General features: G+C 36.4%; 1 protein-coding gene across 1 annotated transcript; it reads left to right on the forward strand.

Moving 5' to 3' along the window:
- Positions 1-17: 17 nt before the first annotated feature.
- LOC120177465 (protein MON2 homolog) lies at positions 18-23,047 on the forward strand. The gene is given in 46 exon segments (XM_039183604.1): positions 18-315; positions 728-913; positions 1,023-1,112; positions 1,581-1,654; positions 1,779-1,934; positions 2,180-2,297; positions 2,485-2,540; positions 2,632-2,686; positions 2,787-2,843; positions 2,957-3,038; positions 3,041-3,057; positions 3,494-3,574; positions 3,677-3,729; positions 4,286-4,355; positions 11,069-11,132; positions 12,146-12,294; positions 12,379-12,506; positions 12,615-12,672; positions 12,948-13,045; positions 14,805-14,892; positions 15,008-15,073; positions 15,153-15,212; positions 15,481-15,567; positions 15,881-16,067; positions 16,314-16,357; positions 16,446-16,577; positions 16,708-16,836; positions 16,923-16,975; positions 17,143-17,191; positions 17,340-17,398; positions 17,540-17,679; positions 17,768-17,949; positions 18,611-18,739; positions 18,826-18,911; positions 19,032-19,147; positions 19,251-19,363; positions 19,487-19,604; positions 19,813-19,934; positions 20,410-20,518; positions 20,521-20,595; positions 20,637-20,865; positions 21,101-21,425; positions 21,590-21,729; positions 22,247-22,371; positions 22,478-22,682; positions 22,778-23,047. Coding segments are annotated over 46 exon segments (4,953 nt in total). The 5' UTR covers positions 18-210; the 3' UTR covers positions 22,866-23,047.
- The last annotated feature ends 792 nt before the right edge of the window (positions 23,048-23,839 follow it).

Genomic DNA, 23,839 nt, shown 5'->3' on the forward strand with positions numbered 1-23,839 from the left:
AACAGTCTTATTCCTCCAACAGATCTCTTACTCAAACAAGATCTACAAAGCTCACTTTCTTCATTTCTGCGATCGGGCTCTTCGATTTCGATGAATTAAATTACAAATTTTTCAATTCTTCGCTAACATTCGGCTGGTTACAGATTCATTCTTATTCACGAATTAGAAAGAGAGCCAGACAGAGAAAGAGACGGAGAGCGCTCTGAGGAGATGGCTTTCATGGCTGTTCTTGAATCCGATCTCCGCGCTCTGTCCACCGAAGCCCGACGCCGCCACCCCGCCGTTAAAGACGCCGCTGAACACGCCATATTAAAGGTCACAACACGCTTTTATATGCAGCTATTTTAGTGGAATTGATGTATATGTTACTTCATTTAGTCGCATTTTCCTTTCTTATGTCTTAAGCTTGAAACGATTATTTTGTTGCGTGTTTGGTTTTCTTAGAAGCAACCGAATTAGATGGGGGAAAAATGAAAACTTATTAATTATTACATTTTGGCTTTAATTTGATTCCGTGGACGATTTTATGTTGCCATAAGTTTTGTTAAGCAAGATTTTGTTTCGGTTCTAGACTCTTTAACATCTTTTTGAAAGTAAATTAAGCTAAATTTAGACATTGAATGGATTTTTTTTTTCTTTTTGAGATAGTGTTGTAAGTATTACTTCAATTTTTGGAAATTTGGCTGTAGCTGGCAGTAGTTGAATTTGAAACTTGTGTTTTTTGCAGCTTCGGACACTGTCAAGTCCTAGTGAAATTTCTCTTAATGATGACATCGTGCGGATCTTTTTAATGGCATGTGAGGTTAAAACTGTCAAGCTTAGTGTTATTGGACTTTCATGTCTACAAAAGCTCATCTCTCATGATGCAGTTGCCCCATCAGTTCTCAGTGAGATACTTCCTATATTAAAAGATGTAAGTTTATACTTGTATTTGTTACAGGCAATATTTTCAACATAAAATTAATTATAGATGGTTAATTTTTTTCTACTGAAATCTTTCATTTTTGTTACTCTTCTTTCAGCATGCTGAAATGTCAGATGAGAATGTTCAATTAAAGACTTTACAGACTATATTAATAATATTTCAGTCACGGTTGCATCCTGAAAGTGAGGTAAACATTGGTTACATGCTTATTTTCATTGTATGACTGGTTTAGGCGATGTACTTTGGTGTAACTGAAGTCGGCAAATTGTCAGACTGAAGTTCATTAAGCAAAATTTCCTTTAACTGAAGAACAAGCAAGCTTTGTAGTATTTTCCGATGATTTGAGTCTTTTGTATTGAATTACTAAAACATGTATATAATTTATATGCATAATCTTAAGCTTTGTTGGTAGTAGGAATATATTGAGCATATAGGTGTCTGTTGGCTAGCCTGAATTACCAAAAACCATTCTATTGCTATTGAAAACACCAGATAAATAACATAAATATGATTTTTGAAAATAAATATTTTGCATTTAAATAGCAATTACACATTGGAACCATTGAAAGCTGTGAGGCTTCTGAATTGGCTGTGTTAATTAATTAGTAAGTCCGGTTTTCTTATTCATATGTGTTGCCTATTGCATAATTATCAGGAGAATATGGCTCAAGCTCTTGGAATCTGTCTTCAACTTCTTGAAAACAACCGATCTTCTGACAGTGTTCGGAAGTAAGTTGCTCTATAGGTTAAGACTTTTCAATTTGAAACCTCATTCATAGACTTTTGTATTGATAGTGATGTTCCCCTCCCTTTTTACTGATTTGTCCTTTTCATCTAAATCCTTTTTTTTCAGTACTGCTGCTGCTACCTTCAGGCAGGCGGTAGCTTTGGTTTTTGAACATGTTGTCCTCATCGAGTCTCTTCCACCCGAAAAGTTTGGTTCTGGAAGTTATATGTCTCGAACAAGCTCAGTTACAAATGATGTTACTCGCAGTATGAATAATTCAGAGTATGTTGTTTTTGTGGGTTTTCTGCTTTCCTAAAACCGTTCTGTTAGATTCTCCCATATTTATGTTTGTCCTGCACATATGTCATATTTGGTATATTGTGTGTGTGCATACATGTGTCAATTAGTACCTTTTTGTTTGTACCTATGCTTATCCAATTAGATACTCTTTTATTTCTTATTTATGTTGTTTTTTCAAATGTCTATGGTTTTGCTCTTCGACATCTGAACTAATCAATCATTAATAGGTTGGAAAACAACTTTGATTCAAGAAAGTCATCATTGATGAGGGAGACCACAACTACTTCTGGGAAGCTTGGGCTTCGTTTGCTTGAAGACTTGACAGCTCTTGCTGCAGGTGGATCTGTATGTGTTAATTTTAGAATGTTAGATTTTGTTTTTATAGCCAGATTGCTCATCTAGAATTGACTACTAGTGGGTTTTGGGAATGTATGATCCTTTTAATGGTTCCCTGAACTGATTGCATTTCATCACTAACAATGACAAAATAGAACAGAGCTTCTTATATGGATTACTTTGTTATGCCATGCAGGCATGTTGGTTGCGTGTTAGCTCTCTTCAACGGACATTTGCACTTGATATACTTGAGTGAGATATCTGTCTCTCCCTCTACTTTTTTTATGTATTTTAACTTCTAGTTTCTTCATGGACATTTGCACTTAATGCTTGTGTTTTGTAGGTTCATCCTATCCAATTATGTGATTATTTTCAAGATTTTGGTTCCTTATGAACAGGTGATAACAGAATTATCTGACTGAAAACATCCTTTTATATTTTGTCTAAGCATGCTAGTAGGACTTTTATAGTTGTAAAGTTTGCATGGTACTTGAACAGGTCTTGCGGCACCAAATATGTTCACTTTTAATGACTTCACTTCGAACCAACTATGAGGTAACTTCTCTATCCTCTTGTGAAGAAATCCATCTCTTGCCTCCAGAGCTTTTCCCTTTTAAGGGATTTCATGAATTTATTTGGGCATTTCTATTTGTTGAATGTCCATTCAGCTTGAAGGAGAAGTAGGAGAGCCATATTTTCGTCGATTGGTCTTACGATCTGTTGCTCATATAATTAGACTCTATAGTTCATCTCTATTACTGAATGTGAGGTATGTTGTATTTATGTCTTTTTGACATTCTCTGAATTATATACTGCTGTAGGAGATAAGATGGAGGTAAAAATAAAACCTTTCAGCAATTTAGCTAGAACATGTTGTAATTTTAGGATTTAGATAGGTGGGAAATCCTAAGTAGAGTCAAAGGATTCAATGTCGATAAGAAAGTTAATTCATTTCTTCTGAGTTGAGGATCGAGTAACTAGGTACAGGAATTTAGGACAAGTAGTAAAAAGGTTCCATAATTTAGTTGATATACTAATAGTTTTATTATCATACTCTTTACTATTCCATTGTTTTAAATTTTATTTTGGCTTAATACTTGTATCTATTATGCTAAAACAACCACATCCTTTGTTTTAATGTTATTTCCATTCAGTTTCGACTCTGTTTATTTGAACTCCTAATTCCAAGGTCTTATGGTATACAGGTTTTCCTTAGCATGCTGATCAAATTAACTTTTCTTGATCTGCCATTATGGCATCGAATTCTTGTTCTTGAGATCTTAAGGGTAAATTCAACAACCTAGATGTGCCATATTTTCCTTTTATGATTTATTTAGAAATTGTTTAAAATTTTAAATTTTTCTAATCTTGGATATGGAATTTGTCAGGGCTTTTGTGTGGAAGCACAGACATTACGGATCCTTTTCCATAACTTTGATATGTATGTTCAGTACCTCCACCTTTTTCTATGTCTGGTTGCATACATGTTTCTTCACTCTACAGAGTGTTGTTTCCTCGTTTTATTTATTTATTTCAGGTTTGTGCTTTGAACATAATGTACTCTTTGTGACAGTGATTTTATGTCATTTCTGAATGCCAACTGAGTTCATATCTACCAGTATTAATCCTCGGGATATTAGATGTATCTTTTATGAAGTTCGGTCAAATCCATGAAAGTATCCCCATGCAAAGTCCATGTCTCATGAGGCTGATATTGTAGTTGTGTTATTAGCCAAATTTGATGTGAATTTGAACTCAGTATCTTTCTTAATGTCCAATTTCACAAGTTTCCCGATGTCAGTGCTTATTTTGGTTTGATTAGATTCAAAGATCAACAAGTCATTTGTTCCTCTTTTTTTTTTATAGAAAGTCATTTATTACTTGATTTCAAATGTCATCAAAGTTTGATCATCTATCATGTTTCTTTCCTCTGCCCCTTCTTCACTAGATGGTTAATTTTTGGAAAATAAGAGTAATCTCATGACTTCACTTTTTAGGCATCCGAAGAACACAAATGTCGTGGAGGGTATGGTTAAAGCCCTTGCTCGAGTTGTTTCAAGTGTGCAGGTGATTTATTTGTTAATTTTCATTAAGTTTCAGTTATGTCAATTTTTTGATTTTATATTCACACGGATGTGATTGTCTCTAGGTGTATTATTTGAAATTTTGTATTTTATTTTTGTAGCATTTTCTGGTCTTTGTGTGATGCAATGTTTTCCCTCACTTAGCCCCTGCCACAATTTCTTTTTTCGGTTATTGCTTTACCGTGAAATTAGCACTGCAATTAGTATCTCACATCCGGCCAAGTTGTTTACAATGAGTAAGAAAGCTAGAGAGAGAGTGAACGTAGAGTTCGAAGGGAATACTTCTTTAGACAGAGGTAGAGCGGAGTCAAGAGGAGTTCCGTGGGTAGCGTTCGTAGATAATCTCAGTAAGGGAGTGCATAGAAGTTCTTTATGGAAACGTTTTAGTTTTCATGGCAAGGTGATTAAGGTGTTTATTCCGTTTGTTAATAGGAGACCCAACTATAAGGTCAGTACATTTGCCTTTGTGCATTTTGCAAGTAAGAAGGATTTGCTGAAGGCAGTGGAGCGTATGAATAACGTAGTGATCAATGGGAGGAGGGTAATGGTGTCGATTGCAAAATATCAGAGGAATAGTGCTGCAAGGAACTTGAAGCGAAATATTGTGGTGGGGTCAAGAGATGCAGGTGCAGAGGAGACAAAAAGAAAAAAACCAATACCCATAGTGGATGATGTAGGGAAGAAGGAGCTGTTAAACAAGTTTCATGATGGTAGGACATATAAGGATACAGTACTGGGGGTGAAAAAAGTTGATGGCCAGTAGATGAGTAACGTTGGAGATAAGAGGGAGGTGAAAAAGTCTCTGCAAGTGTTTATTCCAATGGAGGAGAGGATATGGCTAAGGTCGTCTTTAACAGGAATTTGTAAGGGGATTTTTGAAGTAGAATTTGTGCAGAGGGCATTAAGGACTGAGGGTTTCAATGTCAAGGTGGTAAGATGGAAATATGCAAAAAATGCATGTTTGATTGTCTTTCACTCAGTGAAGGAGAAAAAAGCAGCGATGGAAGATAAGTGGGAGGAATTGTCCTTCTGGTTCGAAAGGTTGGAATCTGTTGTGGATGAGAATTGTGTCCCATTAGCCTATTGTGCAGTTTCCTTAATAGGTGTTCCGTTAAATTGTTGGACGGTTCCATTCTTTACAAACTTGGCATCGAGATGGGGCAAGCTAGTGAAGATCCAGGAGCAAACAGTTCAGAAAACGGATTGTAGAGTGGCACATTTGTTGTTGAGGGTGGAGAGTCCTTTTGATATTCCTTCTTTGGTCTCCGTCAATACGTATGGAAGATCGTTTACCATTAAAATTAAGGTGGAAGGGAGTGAAGATTTTTTTCGGTCTTAGATGATATGGTTGAAGAAGACGGAACAGTGGATCCTTGGGAGGAGAACTCATCGGACTGGAGCCAACGGGATGTTCAGGAAGGACAAGAAGAGCAGTTGGGGCAGCAGTCCTTGTCAGATTCTCAGGACAGGGTTGAAGCATGGGTTCGGGGTGCTCAACAAGGGGATGATACGCTTATCGATGGAAATTTGAAAGGAAAAGTAGGCCCTAACAAAATGTTGGATGTTGACTTTTGTTCTGAGGAGACAGTAGTAGGTGGTGTTCCCAGTCAACAGGGAGTGTCAGAGGATTTTAATGAAGGGAGAGAAAATGAGAGGAGCATTGGGGATATCATATTGGGCCAGGACACGGTTGCTCAAGAAAATGGGCTTAGTACCAGCATGGATAGGAGTCTAACAAATGGGCCAGTTCAAGAGAACTTAAGATCAAATATTGTTGCCATTAATTCTGTAGAAGTAACTAATGTTGAAGAAGTTGTTTTAAAGTTGCAGAACGGGTCTGTCTCACCGGTGATGCGTCGTCATTCTGGGAAATGTGCGTCAGTAAGTAAAATCGAGAGAGGTTTTTATAAGAATGTATATTCCAGGAGGTGGGAAGTTAAGAGTTGCAATGGTAAGAAGTCTAAATCCTTTGCAGTGAATGAGACAGAGGGGGTGGCAGAGGCTTTGGAATGTTTCCAAGTTGTTGGGTGTGAAGATCAAAGGAGGAGAGAAAGCTTTTATGGACAAAATGGTTCCTATGGTTAATGAAAGGAACTCGGAAGAGGGAAGGTAGTTGTAACTGGGAAGTAAGGTTATTGTATGTTAATGATGGTTGAGTGGTCAATGTTGTCTTGGAATGTTAGAGGGTTGGGTAGAAGGGTGAAAGCTCGAGCAATTAGGAGATTTGTTGATGAGAAGAAACCTACAATTGTATTTTTGCAAGAATCAAAATTAGAGGTTGTCAGTCATATGTTGGTGAGGAAAATGGGGGTAAAATACTTACTGGTTCAGCGATATCTCCTGCTATTGGCTCTGTTGGTGGTCTAATAACCTTGTGGAATCAGAAGGAGTTTGTGGTGAAGGATGTAGTCATTAATAGTAGATTCGTAGTAATAAAAGGGACTTTGGAAGGAGTACCAGGAAGTTGTTTTTTATTAATGTGTATGGCCCTAGTGTGGATGCATATAAAGACGTTTTTCAGGGAGTTATTATCATTTTTGGATAATGTTGACTGTCCATTATGCTTAGGAGGAGATTTCAATGCAGTGTTGTCACAGGAAGAGAAAGAAAGAGGGGCTGTGAATTCGGTAACAATGAATATGTTTAGAGACTTTGTGAGTAAGGCCAATTTGTTTGATTTGCCTTTGTCTGGAGGTCGTTTTACATGGTGTAATAATAGGGAAGCTCCCACGTTTGAGAGGTTGGATCGATTTTTGGTTGATCAGAGATTACTAGCTTGTTTTCCAAAGATAAGTCAGTCATTGCAGCCAAGGTCTGTTTCAGATCACAACATTATTCTGTTGGAGAACAAAGAATGTAATTGGGGGCAGAAACCGTTCAGACTGTTTAACTATGCACTGGAGGAGGATGGGTTTAGTGAGATGATGGAAAAGGAGCTAGTTAAACTTTGTAAAGAGGAAAAAGGGAAGCCCATGTCTAAGGTGCTAAAGCGGGTGAAGGGTGTGGTAAAGAAATGGTCTGGGAGGGGTTATTTAGAGTTATCGGGAAAAATCAGATTATTGGAGAAAAGAATTCAAGATCTGGAATTGGAAATGCAACAAGGTCTTCCTTCGGTGTCAATGAAATCAATAATTGAAGCAAAGAAAGAACTATGGGAGCTACAAAAGAAAGAAGAATCGATTTGGTTGCAAAAATCAAGACTGAAATGGAAAATGGATGGTGATAAGAACACCAGATTTTTTCATCATAGTGCTGCAGTTAGAGGAAGAAAAAATGGTATTAAGTCCCTCAAAGTGGGTAATGAAGCAGTAGAAGATCCTACCTTAATAAGAGCTTCAGTGGTGGAGTTTTTTAATGGTCTGTTTAGTCAGAATAATTCTTTGGAGGCTGAGGAATTAGATCTGGATTTTCTAAAATTATCGGTATGACAGAGTTTAGCACTTGAGAAGCCATTTTCAGAGGAGGAAGTTTGGGAAGCAATTGCCAACTCGGACAGCAACAAAGCTCCTGGGTCGGATGGTCTGAATTTAGGTTTTTTTAAGAAATTCTGGTCTTCTTTGAAAGAGGATATTATGTTGTTTTTTAAGGGCTTTTATGTGGGGAAGGAATGGGACATGGAGGTGAATCATTCTTTTATTTCCCTTATACCTAAGAAGGATAATCCGGAGGGGATGGAGGACTTTAGGCCTATTAGCCTTGTGGGAGGTTTATATAAAATTTTGTCAAAGGTCCTAGCTAGAAGATTCAGATTGTGCATTAATGAGATAATTAGTCCATCTCAATTTGCGTTTATTCAAGGAAGGAATATTTTGGATTGTTCGTTTATAGCAATGAAGAAATCGATTTTTGGAGGAAGAGAGGGATGGAGGGGGTAGTCTTTAAGGTGGATTTCAAGAGAGCCTATGATTCGGTAGATTGGTTGGTTTTGTTGAAAATAATGGGTAAAATGGGGTTTGGTGAAAAATGGTGCTCTTGGATGTATCAGTGTATGTCAACTGCTTCTATTTCAATTTTACTAAATGGTACTCCTACGGACATAATTCACACTTTAAGAGGACTTAGACAGGGTTGCTCGCTATCCCCTTGTTATTCAATTTGGGTGGTGAATTGCGTCATTTGTTGTTAACTAAAGCAGTGGATATGGGATTGTTTTTGGGCTTTGAGTTAGGAGTTCAAGAAAGTTCTTTCAAGCTATCGCATTTGCAGTTTGCGGATGACCTTATTATTTTTTCCAAAGCATCAATCCGGGACTTGAAGAATATTAGAAGGGTGTTACTGATCTATGAGTTATTGGTGGGGCTGAAGATTAATTTAGTTAAGAGCATAATTTTTGGAATAAATGTTGAGGAGGAGGTGCTAGCTGGTTGGTCTAATGAAATTGGCTGCTCAGTGGGTAATTTTCCAGCAGAGTATCTAGGATTGCCTTTGGGGTCCAAGAGAAACTCTGTTGCAATGTGGGAGCCAATAGTGCAGAGATTTCATAATAAGTTGTCTGGTTGGAAGGTAAACTCTCTAGCGTTAGTAGGTAAGGTGGTGTTGGTTAAAGTAGTGTTATGCTCCCTTCCCACTTATTTCCTTTCTATTTTTAGAATTCTAGAAACTGTGTTGCAGAAATTAAATTCGATCATGGCTGCATTTTTATGGGGGGGTTCGATAGATAGACGAAACATACATTGGGTGAACTGGAATTTGGTCAGTAAGCCGAGAAGGTTGGGGGGTCTAGGGATCCCGAATTTAGCTATTTGAACTGAGCACTGATGGGAAAGTGGGTTTGGAAGTTTGCCTCTGAAAAGGATTCTTTGTGGAAGAGGGTGGCTTGTTGTGTGAACAATTTGGATCTGAATTCCAAAATGTTGGGGAATACTTCGACAGCTCGAGCCTCTTGGATTTGCAGAGGAGTGATTAATAACTTCTTTTCTAGTGATGAGTTTGGAGATTGCATTAGGAGAAATTTGCGTTTGAAAGCTGGAAACGATCATTCTGTGGAGTTTTGGCATGATGTTTGGTTGGGAGAAGTCCATCTTAAAGACTTGTTCCTACATTGTATGCACTTTCGAATAATAAAGTGGGTAAAGTGGTGGAGTTTAGGGTGAACAATGCTGCAGGTTGGGTGTGGGATATTCAAATGAGAAGAAATCTGGTGGATAGATTGAACAATGGTTGGAGCTGATTTCTATGTTGAGCAACATCTCACTATCTCTTGATGAGGACGATTACTGGATTTGGTTAGGGAATGGAGAGGAATGTTTTTCAACTAAGTCTTGTATTAACAATTTTTTGATACGACTGGTAATCAGAGGATTCAGGCTAAATGGGACAAACATATTTGGGTCGGGATAGCTCCTCCACGTGTTAAAACTTTCATATGGCAAGTTGCTTATCAGAGAGTGGCGGTTAAAGAGGAATTGTTGAAGCGAGGAGTGGTTGGGATTGAAGACTCTTCATGTTCGTTGTGTGGCAGGTTTGTGGAATCTGTTTCTCATCTTTTTCTACACTGTGAGGTAGTTTGGGGTTTGTGGGCTAGATTTACGAATTTGTGGAATGTTTTTTTGGTGATTCCTAATAACATCTTAGACTTTATTATTATGTGGGATGAGCTATTATAGAATTCCAGTATTTGGAAATTTATCCTAAGGGCGGTGTTGTGGACTATATGGAAATGTAGGAATGAGGTTATCTTCATGAAAGAAAAGATGGATGTGGTGAGGATGTTCTTTATTGCTAGATTTCGAATAGTCTCTTGGTTTGCTGTTAGTTTTGACGCTGTGCATATCCCTTTGGACTCCCTAGTGGGTGACTTAACTCTTGCTGATTCGGTTGATAGACAGAAAAAAGGTGGATCCCAACCTACTTGTTGGGTTCCTCCTCCAGACGGGTTCATAAAGATTAATGTTGATTGGGCGATGGTGAATGGTTGGAATAAAGGTGGTATAGGTGGACTCATAAGGGAAAGCAGAGGTATTTTGATTCACTGGTTCTCTGATAAGGTTGGGGGGAACCTCCGATTATGGCAGAATTATTGGTGATAAAGAGGGGGTTGTACATGTTGTCTGATTCAGGTGTTGGTCTTAATAAGAGGATTATTTTAGAATCGGATTCAATTAATGCTTTGAAGTGGATCAAGAATCCGAAACTAAGCTCCTCTATATTTCTATCCTTGGTGAAGGAGATCGTTTCTATAATAGAAGGGAAGGATATTACGTTAAGGCAAATCTTGAGAGCTGCTAACTGGGAAGCGGACAGACTAGCTAAGGATGGTATAGGATGATCTGTAGGCTTTGTTTTTGGTGTGTTAGGGTGCTAGACTCCCTTACATTTCTGCAGGGATTTTGTTTTCAGTCTTATGTAATCAGTGTTAAGGTTTCAGCAAGAAGAGGTGTTTAAGTCTTATGTAATTAGGGTTAAGGCTTTTAAAGTATGATGTAAGGGATGGCAGTGTATTATTCTCCTGATTAATAAAAGTAGTAGGCACTCTTCCCTCTTCCTTTGTCCTTCATGTTACTATTGTAATATGGAGGGCAAGTCGAGGGTTTTTAACGAGGCCTAATATTCTATAAAAAAAAACTTATGATAACTGCTTTTTTAATTGTTCGTTTTGAGTTTTTATGTTTAGATTTTCAACTCTGAGAACTTGTAGTACAATTAAGATCCCTAAATACATGTTTAAACACTCTAACATCATTTTCTTTCTGATAGTTTCTTGAGACAAGTGAAGAGAGCCTGGCAGCAGTTGCAGGGATGTTCAGTAGCAAAGCTAAAGGTAAGGTGCCCTCTTTCTTGTTTTAAATTTTGGATCTGTAGTTCATCTTTTCCAATGTTCTTTGGCACTGTCGGATATGTTTATCCTTGGCATCTGCACATAAAACGATAAACTAAAGATATTCTTTATTTTATAATTTGTTTCACCATAGGAAACCCTATTCTTCTTTTAAAGAACTTTTTTTTTTGTTTCATTTTGCATTTAATCAAGAAACTTTGGAATTCAGAAAAGCCACTGTTTTCCAAAGATTATGTAAATTGTGTTGGGAACTGTGTAGAGCATGACCTTGCAAAAATCAGACTTCATTGTACTGATCCTCTTACTTTCAGTTTTGATCACCCTACTGATATTCATATGCTGTACTTGATGTCACAATTCATTTGATGGGATAATAGAATTTCTATTTTTTTTTTTAAAAGAGAGAAGATAAAAGATGATCGGTTTCTTTTCCACATTTGCAATTAGTTGGAATTAAAATTGCTAGAATGTAGAATGCTGAAAATATGAAATATGCTCATCTTCCTGTCTGGAAGCAGGAAAGGAGGTAATTTCATGGATCAGAGAACAGTGATTGCAAATGTGGTTAGCGGCTTCTATGGTTCATTTTGCTTAAGTGGCAATGGATTGTTATTTCTAGAAATGAGATTCTCCAGCAGTGCCACCCTCTTGGGTTCTTAACCGTGCTATTTAGTTACTTATCATCTGCAAAATACATCGGTAAAAGAATGATCTTGTTGAAAAATCTGAAAATGATTTCATTGGTGGTCATTTTTCTGAATACAATAGAAATCTCCTAGGTTATAATGGTTTCATAGAACACATTGTATAGCTCAAAATTTATGTAGATAGTGAGTTTTTAGACTTGAGAGATGTCCATCTGTTACCTAGAGTTACATGGATTGATGTATCAGATTCTTCCTCTGTTAATAATGCTTTGGCATATAGACATATTTATTCCCTAGTTTCTTGATAAGTGACTTTATTACTGTGTGATTTCGGTTTGTGACCACCAGGAATTGAGTGGAGTCTTGACAATGATGCATCAAATAATGCGGTCCTGGTTGCTAGTGAGGCACACGCAATTTCTTTGGCAATTGAAGGTTTGCTAGGTGTTGTCTTTACTGTAGCTTCACTGACTGATGAAGCTGTGGATGTCGGGGAGGTAAGTGAGAATATGTCCCGTCTTTATATAATATTGTATGCTTTGCCTGTTTTACCAAATTCTCTATTCTCTTGATACAAGCAGCTTGAATCTCCTAGAAGCGATTATGTACCTTCAGCAAAAAGTACAGGAAAAACTGCAGTTCTCTGTATTTCAATGGTTGATTCGTTGTGGTTGACAATTCTTGATGCTCTGTCCCTTATTTTAGCAAGGTTGGGTGACTTTTCTTTCTGAGTTTGTGTTTTTGTCTCTCTCTCTCTCTCTATCCCTCTCTCGCAAAACCAGGTTTGTATGCATTCTTATTCTGTTTTACTTTGAAGGTCTCAAGGAGAGGCTATTGTGTTGGAAATATTAAAAGGGTATCAGGCATTTACTCAGGTAACCCCATATCACATAATAAATCATAAATTGTGTCTGCCAATTTTGACTGTTGTTTCTATCAGCTCAGCTAAATTTCATTACCTATGGGTTGGCTAATTTGTGGTTTTAGTTCTTGCAAAAGCAGCTCGTAGTTGTTTACACTCATGGTCACTGTCTAATTATTAATATTTGTTCTTCATAGTAATGGCCTATATTTTCTAATGTACACTATTTATTTAGATGCTCTGATGAAGGATGATTGTTTCTGCTGAACCCTTTTGACTATTCTGCAGGCATGTGGAGTTCTTCATGCCATAGAACCTTTAAATTCTTTCTTAGCATCACTTTGCAAATTTACTATCAATTTTACAAATGAAGTGGAAAGAAAAAGGTATGTCTTAATGATTACAGTGGTTTCTGATTTTTGTAAAGATTGTTTCCCTTTTTCTCCTTGGGTGGAGTGGGGTGTAGTGTAGAGGTTGTAGTTTCAAAAGTAATACCCTGTCCACTTCCTCCTAAATCCCCCTTTGTAGGGTATTCATAATCGGTTTTAAGATAGTGCTGTTAATTTTTCCCCTTCTTTTCTTGCCACAAGAACACTCAAAAGAACATCAAATAAGAGAAATCTTTGTTCTCATTGTTGCTTAAGAGTGCCTTATTTTCTTTTAAGGCTTTTTGAAATCTAAACTACTGCTATCAAGTTGACTAGTAACTGAGCCATGGAATGAAAGAGGCCCAATATGTTCCATTAGAAACATCTGGACGGAGAGCGCTCTGAGAAGATGGCTTTCATTAGAAACATCTGGCAGATTAAGCTAATAGTCTTGCAAATAGTATAATGCTTTTGGAAAATGTTTGAAACATAAATATCAAAAGCAGTATTGTCAGCAGTAAAATATGGAAAACTGGGTAGCTTGATATAAAAGATGTAATCGATAACTTTGCAAGAGACCCAACAATTCCTTGGTAATGAGAAGCAAGAAGCAAAATTCCCCTTGATTCCTTCATTAAAAGTCATGATAAAGCTTCCAAATACAGTTTAGATGATGTTGGTCCTTTTATAAATCTAAGATGCTAATGTTAGTTTTTGAAGACAACAATGATGGTAGTTTGGTTTTGTTCTTACATTTGTTCCCAGTGTTGACTTTTGGGTTTCTCTTCAGAATAATTTTTTTTTTTATAAGAATTGAAGGCCTCGTTAAAAACCCCCTTCATGATTAATGGAACTCTTCGAGGAGTTCCTTAATCAGCGGAAGGAGGAAAAGACTGACTTAGACTTCATTAATAATATAAAGGATGCGTAAAATTTAAAACATCTAGAATAACCCCCTTACAAAACAACCCTAAAACCCAAAAACAAATACCCCTAACAACAACACTGTGCTTAGCCTATTCCAGCCTTAGCTAAGCCATCTGCCTCTATATTAGCTGTCCTAGCAACCCATCTAATTACATCCTCCAAGTCTTTAATCCTATCAGCAATGTCCTTGACAATTACTACATACACATCTGGACATTTTTCAACATTCTTAACCCATTCCACTGCCATTTTACAATCAGTTTCAATTATCAACCGACCCTTAATACATCCTTGCAAAGAATCAAAGAAAGATAAACCCTTTTGAACAGCCTTTAGCTCCGTCAAAGTAGGTGGACCCGGGCCAGAAGCCTCCTGGAAAGAACCTAAGATCGAACCTGCATCATCTCTTAAAATGCCAGCTAATCCACTTCTCTTCCAGTCACTGCTGGTTGCTGCATCCACATTCATTTTAATGAAACCCTTAGGAGGAGGGAACCAAGGGAACTTAATGATGATAGATTTGTTAACGGGTGAACAAAAATCCCCTAGGGTGGGGTCACTTATTACAGAGTCCTTAGGAATAGAAAAATCTTTAAACTTGGCTAAGAACCAAGAAGCAAGCCTAAATCTTGCTAAGAAAAATAAGTCAGTCTGGTCTAACTTCCCTCCTTCTAAGAAAAATAAGCTTGGTACCAACTTTCGGAAATCTAATCTAATGCATCTTGTTTGGCATTTTTTAAAACATTTTAGGAAATTGTTTAGCACACTTAATTTATTGTGCGTATGTTTATAGTTTATCCTCTTAGAGGTTGTGCTAGCTTTCTGAAAAATCTTAAAATTGATATTTCAGTGGTGCATTACTATCTCCTGGATCAAAACGTTCCGACATGATTTCTGATCAGAGAGATAACATTGTCCTAACACCGAAGAATGTGCAGGTATTATGAATAGTTTGTGAGTATGGTCTATTCAGTTAATAATTTTCTAGATCATATAACAATTTAAATACTTTTTTGAGCTAGTTACTTGGTACTAATTGGTCTTACAACCCAGGCTTTGAGGACTCTCTTCAATATTGCTCATCGACTACATAATGTGTTGGGCCCATCTTGGGTTTTGGTATGTTGGTCTGGTTTTTATATCTTTCTGAAATCAGAGAGAATTCAAAGCAATGATTGTTTATGACAAATAAATGTAGGTGTTGGAAACTTTGTCTTCTCTGGACAGAGCAATCCATTCGCCACATGCCACCACACAGGTAAGTTGGGACACTTTTTTAGGTGTAATTTTTTCAGTAACACCCTGTCTCCATCTTTTTGTTATTTAATAATTCACAGCATTATTCTGGAATCAGCAATATTTGCTCTATTGCTGGTGCCTTGTTTTTCCTTAACTCATTTGGCCTTGGGGTTCTTGAAATTATTTTTTGAAGTTTTAATCCTCACATGGATTTCTGGCACTTGAACAGAGTTTTATTTCAACACACTCATAAAAGTGTTAGAATTTATTATTTTTTGTATCCACAGGAAGTTTCCACATCTGTGCCAAGACTTTCAACAACATCTTCCGGCCAATACAGTGATTTCAGTATTCTTTCCTCTTTAAATTCTCAGGTATTATAAACAAGTATTATTATTATTATTATTATTATTTTGTTAGTGGGATAATAGCTGTTAAAGGCTTGGGGAGTACTAATGTAAAATTTAGACTTTGACTGTTCCTTTTGTCCATGTTCTCTTATGTAGTCAATCCAAGTTTTGAAGATCTAAAAATGCAATGTAAAAAGTGCATGGTGTTCCAGAATATTTAGAATTACCTGTTTTATTTTTTTCCTTCCATTTTTCGTTTTAGTTGCCACTCCCCTGTCTATCTTGTAAATAAGTAATAATAAGGTGTTAGTCTAACCTGACATTTTTTTCTTGAAAGCTGTTTGAGAGCTCAGCACTTATGAACATATCTGCTGTTAAGTCACTTCTTTCTGCACTTTGTCAACTGTCTCATCAATGTATGCTTGACACTTCAAGTGGTTTTGGACCATCAACAAGTCAGAAAATTGGGAGTATCAGTTTTTCAGTTGAAAGAATGATATCCGTCCTTGTCAATAATCTTCACCGTAAGTAGTATGGTTTTGCTGATGTTTTTTGATGTTTCATAATCATAAGTCGAGAGATGAAATTATCAGAGGTTCATGCCTCATATCAATATTCACAAATCTTCCCATGTTTGGGTATTTGGAGATTTATCTGTTATATATGCTTATGTTGTGATTAACTTAACTTTGAAGAGCATAACTGCCAAAAGGTTCTTCAATGTGAAGAAAAAGTTGGCTTAACTTTTTATTGATTTTTTCCTGGTACAGGTGTGTTACCATTGTGGGATCAAGTTGTTGGCCACTTTCTTGAGGTGATCATAACTGTATTCTTCATTCAATGAGTAATGCTAGCATTATTTAGTGTTTAGATCTTTCATGACGCAAAACAATGTGCTGCAGCTTGCTGACAATTCTAATCAGAATTTGAGAAACATGGCACTTGATGCATTGGATCAATCAATTTGTGCCGTTTTAGGTTCTGAAAAGTCTGAAGATCACACACTGTCCAGATCTGATGACAATTCTCAAGATGTGAGAACTTCTGCCTTCTTTTGACTGGATTAACTATATGATTTGAGGATTATGTGTGTTTGTGTTAATATATATTACTGTTGCATAAATTTACTCCTCTCTCTCTTCCCCCGCCTATCTCCCTCTGTAGTTAGGAAGTAATGAAACAGAATTAAGATTGCTTGAATCTGCTGTCATATCTCCTCTGAGGGTCCTATATTCTTCTCAAAGCATTGATGCTCGTGCCGGGTCGTTGAAAATTCTACTGCATGTCTTGGAGGTATATGCTACTGCAGTGAAACTGATTAAAATATTAGTTACATGTTAACTATGCTCATTTTGTTTTAAATTACAATCGGTTTCCAGAGGTGCGGAGAAAAACTGCGATACAGTTGGCCTGATATACTTGTATTGTTGAGGTTTGACCTTCTACACTGCTGTTTATTTACACTTTTAAGTTGATCTTTTCCTTGTCCATAAAGGTCTGACCACTGGGGTGGGTGTATGTATTCTGAGGTTTCTGGTAATTTTCTTCCTTTTGTCTGGTTCTGTTTTGTCGGTCATCTCTGCTTTTCCACTCTTTTAGGTCAGTTGCAGGTGCGTCTGAAAAGGATCTTGTCACCCTGGGTTTCCAGGTTAGTGAATCTTTTCCAGAGAAGTGTTGGGGAAAATTATATTGATCTTCTGAAAACATCTTTCCTTGGTTATGCAAGCACATAAATACAGGCATTGTGGTTTGTTCTATAAAGTAAGTTCAATCTAACTTTTTCTTTTATCATATAGAGCCTGCGTGTAATTATGAATGATGGACTTTCATCCATACCTCCAAACTACCTCACTGAGTAAGATCCTGGGTGATTAAATTTTTTACTGCTTTATTGGTTTTTTTACAAGATATTTTTGACCATTGGAAGATGAATATGTGCAATACTAATGTTTAATAACTCATTGAGGGTAACAAAATATGCATCTGTAAACTGCAGATGCATTGATGTTACTGGAGCATATGGTGCTCAAAAAACCGAGTTGAATATAAGCTTGACTGCAATTGGGTTATTGTGGACTACAACAGACTTCATTGTGAAGGGATTGTCACATGAGCCTGCAGAAGAGAAGGAAACAGGTAAAATGCCATTATAATTTTGTCTCATCTTTTTTTAATAGCATATTTTTGCGAGTAGTATTGATTTACACTCTAGAGACAACTGCAGAAATTGCAGAGGTTAATTCTGTTTCAGATAAAATGGATGGTCAAAATGGGGAAGAGCAGCCTGACAATATATCCAATGACATGAACAGGCATTCTTCCTCAGTCAATATGGTGAGCGGAGATAAGTTGATAGTCACTGTTTTCTCATTGCTTCAAAAACTTGGAGCTGATGAAAGGCCAGAGGTACAATAACTTTCCTGTTATAATGATGTCTATGTTTTATTTCTGTTTCTGCAATTCCCATTTCACACAATACACATCAACCGGTGCTAGGTGCTAACGAACCTAGCAACTAGAAAATGAACAGATGAATGAAAATGTTGTAATTAGGTAATATCTATGTCTATGCTGCTCATGGTGAGATATGTTTGACAGTCCACATTAGATATGTGGCTAGTGGAAAGTCCTTTTCTTGAAGAGGTGACCTTGCGTAAAAATGTTAATATATTTATGTAAATGTACATGCTTAGGATTTGTGCTTTGCGGTTGGTAGTTTCTTAACAGGCTTAGTTTCTTCGTAAGAAGCTGGTTTATCAAAGATGTATATTTCATTTAGGAATTGACTAGATTCTCAGGTTTAACTTGTAGTTTGATGGATTCAAATAATAGGTTTTAGTGATACCCTTTAACAACGGGGTTGGACTTGGACAAGAGCTATTTGTCAAGAAAATTTATTCTCTTTTGACATTTTTAATTCCTGCTATACTTTGTGTTATTTACCTTCTATCTCCGTATCCAAAACTTGTAAAATCTTCCTGCTGGTTTTTTTTGGACTGAAGCTGGCTTTTGGTTGTCAATGAATATGTAATTCCTTTAATTATGTTAAATTTAATATATATTGTAGGTTAGAAATTCAGCTATCAGGACACTCTTTCAAATTCTTGGAGGTCATGGGCAAAAACTTTCGGAAAGCATGTGGGAGGACTGTCTCTGGAATTATGTTTTCCCAACATTAGATCGTGTTTCCCATATGGTAGGTTAATAAGCTGTAAAGCAGTAAAGGATAGGTTAAGACTTTCACTTTATTGTGTAAACATGCTTCAAGGATTTTGCTTGCAGGCAGCAACTTCATCAAGGGATGAATGGCAAGGGAAAGAACTTGGAATTCGAGGAGGAAAAGCAGTTCACATGCTTATTCATCATAGGTAATATAATAAATCTGGCTGCATATCTATACATATGTACTTAGTTTACGTTCTTTTATTGTAATTGTAGACAGTCATTTCTCTTGCTATATGACTTTCTAATCCTTAAAATAAATGTAGTCGGAACACAGCTCAGAAACAATGGGATGAGACACTTGTACTAGTTTTCAGTGGAATAGCTCGATTGTTGCGTTCTTTCTTTCCTTTCCTCAGAAACATAAACAATTTCTGGTCAGGTATGGCCATTATTTGGTTACTTTGATGTATCAGTAGTTTCATTTTTCCGACTTTTTTTTCCATTTTGCGAAGATCTCCCAATAAATTCACTTATTTCTGCAGGGTGGGAATCTTTGCTTCTCATTATAAAAGATAGCATTTTCAATGGTAGTAAAGAAGTTTCTCTTGCCGCGATAAATTGTTTACAGACAACTGTGCTTGGTCATTGCAGCAAGGTGCTTCTAAAACTTTGTTCTCTGTAGTGGAAGTTCGTATTATGAAGTTAGTTTCATTTGATCTCCTCAAAACCTTGCTAAAATATTCACTTATTCCATAAAAGTAAACACAATTTTTTTCAGGGGAACTTGCCAATGCCTTACCTTGTTTCAGTACTTGATGTGTATGAGGTTTTTATTCAAGAATCTTCAAACTACAGTACAACTATCAAAGTGAAGCAGGAGGTCTTGCTTAGTCTTGGTAATGCTTTAGATTTTTATCTCAGTTGAATTTATTTACAAAAGAAAGTAAAATGCATGAACTTGTTATTGATGTCAATAGTACGATTCATTTCACCTCATCGGTTAATAATTTAATTACAAGATAATTGTTACATTATTTCCAGCTCAATGAAAAACCATGTTTTGGATATGCTTATGCACTTCTGTAATTTCTTCAAACTTGATAGGAGAACTGTATGTGCAAGCACAAAGGATGTTTGACAATCAAATGTACACACGGTTGCTTGCAATAATTGGTTTAGCAATCAAGAAGACTGTGACAAAAAGTGACAACTGTGAAGATGAGTTTGTAAGTGTCTTATAAACAAAGCTTATTTTTTTGTTCAATAGCTCATTTTGCTCTTGAAAAAAACGAGAGGAGTTTGAAATGTCAAAATCAACTACTAGATGTAGCAAAGATCAGCAATAATGTGCACATACTGTGTTTGACACCAGCTAAATCTTCCCTTAGCTCTTCTTACCTTGATTTTCTATGGGCCGGCTCAGGTTCTTTGTTTGAATAATTTATTTGAGTCATCCCTTGTTCTTGGCATAAACTTCCAATACTTCAATGTCATTTTGGCTTTGAGTTTATCATAACAGTTACCATGTTAGTTGTATAGCCTTTGAGCCTCATTGGCATTGCCTCCCCCTATACGAATGGGTTGAAGGGAAGATAGCTCACTTAATCGCTGAGTATATTCAAGCTGAATAATCCTGAACCAAAAACAGCCTTGAAAATTTTGTAGTATTCACATAGATGAATTTATGCTGCACTTTTGCAGGGACATGTTCATCATCTGCTGCGGACTGTACTGGAAGTCTTGCCAATGTTATGTCCAGCCAAGCACCTTTCTTCAATGTGGCTCATTCTTCTACGAGAACTCTTACAGTATTTCCAGGTCTAGATTCTCCTCCAAAGGGCGAGGAAGAGGAGGCAGTAGATGTTAGTACTAGCGACCTTACTCCAGGTATAGGAAAAAGTATTGCAGTTGACCAGATATCTTTGGCTATATATGGATAAAATGAAGCTTATATTTATGCCTTTTTTCTGCAGAAGCCTCTGTCCAGAAGGCTGAAGTTCTGTCTCCAACCTCCAGTTCTGCTCAAGAAGCAACACTTAATATCCCCAGTTATTTGTTTGCGGAAAAGATTATTCCTGTTCTGGTTGATCTCGTTCTACAAGCTCCAGCAATTGAAAAGTACATCATTTTTCCAGAAGTTATCCATAGCCTTGGGAGGTATATGATACTGCATTTGCAGATGCGCAATATTTCTATTGTGATTATTTTATACTATTTTCTAGGTTTTTATATCTTGTAAGTCATAGGTAATCAATATTGCATCCATTTAATCAATAGAATCTGATTTTGGTAACTGCCAAAAGAACTAATATCTTCCTTTATACCTGTTTATTGTGTTTGTTATAGAGACTTATTTGCTTTTATTAGTTTCAATAATTGTTGGTTTTGTTAGGTCAATGATAACGAGAAGAGACAATCCTGAGGGTTCACTTTGGAGATTAGCTGTTAAAGGCTTTAATCGCATCCTTGTTGATGATATCAGCAAAATACCCGTGGACAGTGAACCAGATTCAAAAATTAGTAAGCCAGCAAGATCGCGTATATGGAAAGAAGTTGCAGATGTCTATGAAATATTTCTTGTGGGTTATTGTGGACGTGCCCTTCCTCCCAATTCCCTCTCCCCTACCGCTCTCAAGGATGATGAGTCCCTTGAGATGACCATTGTAGACATTCTGGCTGAGCAGATTCTTAAGTCCTCGATTGACGCCCCTATTGAGGTAAGGAATCCCCTTATAAACCATAGTTAGCTGAGGTTCTACTCTGTTTTGATTTTGTTTTTTTTTACCACCTAAAATCAGTTCTACATTTTGAGTTAAGATAGCCGACTTTTGATGTGTTACTCCAAGGCTCAAGGTCCCAACTCTTTTGTATATGTTAACAGATTCTGCAACGACTTGTTTCCACCTTGGATCGCTGCGCGTCTCGTACATGCTCTTTACCTGTTGAGACTGTAGGACTTATGCCTCTTCACTGTAGCAGGTTTTCCTTGAAATGCTTACAGGCATTATTTTCCTTGTGCAGGTAATACAAGATGATTTAGTATTGTATCTTGTTCAATGTTGCTCTAATTACTTTTATCAGTTGTAATGAGATTATAAAGCCTGATCACAATCCCATTAGCAAAATCGTGCGACTGCAGGCTTCTCCTATAGAAAATCCAATTGTACATAAATGTTCTTTTTTCAAACTGGAAAATTGTCCACATTTTTAATGGCATTCCAAAAACCTTTTGAATTTCCTTTATCTAGTAACAAGAACTTTGTTTTTTGAAACAAGTTAGATACTTAGACTAGCCTCATTCATACTATGTCACTAGGTCATATTTACATACCATGTCCGGATATGCTTTAGTCATGCGTATTTCAGAAAACTTGAAGAATCATAGCAACGTAGAATTTATCTTGCTGCGATCATCTCCTTGCCTCTGGAATGAATTATAGCCTTTCATAAGTGTACCTTTAAGACATCATTTAATCATCCGTAGGTAACTATTATGTCTATTTTAATAAAAGTTAATCTTTTGTCTACATTCCCACAGCTTTAGTGATGAAGGGGGTAGTTGGAACTCGACGAGATCTGAAGTCAGCAAACTTGTGATCATGGTACTCATGATGAGATGTGAATGCATCTTGAATAGATTTTTAGCCGATGAGAAGGAGATCGGTAAGTATAGTTCCTTTTGCAATCAGATCCTAAAATGTTGAACTTAGGTTCCTTAGGTTCACTTGGCCTATAAAGTATGAAATCCTGAATTTTGATCTACCAACAGGTGATCGTCCTCTACCAACAACAAGGCTTGAAGAAATAATATCCGTCCTTCAGGAACTGGCTCATATAGTTATTCATTTCGACACTGCATCCATTCTTCCTCTGCAGCCGCATTTAAGAACTATCCTAGCAGAAGGAAATTCCGACAAGAAGCAACCACATCTGCTAGTTCTTTTCCCCACCCTCTCCGAACTAGTTGTATCGAGGTGACAGTAATAAATATATTTATTTAGCTCTCCATATAACAACTTCTTTTCCCGCCATCATACTAAACCGAACGGTGATCCGTTTGGATGGGCAGGGAAGCGAGAGTAAGAGAGCTGGTGAAAGATTTGCTCAAACTCATTGCAAAGCAATTGACATTAGAAAAGGTAATCACAGTCTCTTGATACATTTAACATTTTCCTCTTTCTTCCTGTTTTTGAAGAAGAAAAAAAACATGCTTGTTTGATTGAGAGGTTCAATAGGTTGATCATCTGATTTTCCATTTGTTATTTTGTCACAAATAGTTTGTATATTATAATGTAGGACAAAGCCCCAGTTTTGTTGTATTTAAAGTAGTGTGTAACCTGAGGACATTCAGTTTTGCGATGTTGTTGGCTTTCAATTTGTTACTTTATCAAAACATTTTTCTAGTTTATTTAGATACTTGAAAGGGTTTGTACGAACCAAGTGATCTTAATAGTAGAGAAATTATTTTTATTTCTTGAGTCCCAAATTCGAACACCATGAATGTAAAAATGTGGGCGTTCAATATCCAATAATTAAAAATTATATTTGAATCGATACTATCTTATACTTCTTCATATTTTCATATTAATAAAAAAGTACTTGAAAAGATTTTTTTTATCAAAGTAGATTTTAGAATTTATTTAGTTATTATTTAAGTTATCTTTTAATTTTATTTTTAACAAAAATTTAAATCGTTAAATCTACAAAACTCTTAAAATTCTTAAATTACTCAAAAATTTTAAATTGTAAGTCTTATATGACATCAACTATCATATCAGTTCGATTATTTCTTTTGTAATTAAACTTCCACAGATCGAAACAGAATAACCACAATATATAGTTATTAATTTTATCGCATAAGATAGGTCAATCATCACTTATTCATCGTTGTTTGAATCTCCAGTCTCCACCCATAGTCTGATCAATGAATTTAAAAATGTAAAGATTTAACCCGCAACGAAAGCACTAAGTTCTTTAAAAGTTTCAATCTTGGTATTTTATAAATAGAGTAAATTAAGTTATTTAAACAATATCAAAAGTCTAAATAAATAAAGCAAATTGAATTAAAAAAATTCATATTAGCTTCCACAATATTTGATCTGAGTAATTCTTTAAATAAAATCAAAAATTT

Source organism: Hibiscus syriacus, unplaced genomic scaffold, assembly GCF_006381635.1.
Source record: "Hibiscus syriacus cultivar Baekdansim isolate YM2019G1 unplaced genomic scaffold, ASM638163v2 tig00003435_pilon, whole genome shotgun sequence".
Lineage (NCBI taxonomy): Eukaryota > Viridiplantae > Streptophyta > Magnoliopsida > Malvales > Malvaceae > Hibiscus > Hibiscus syriacus.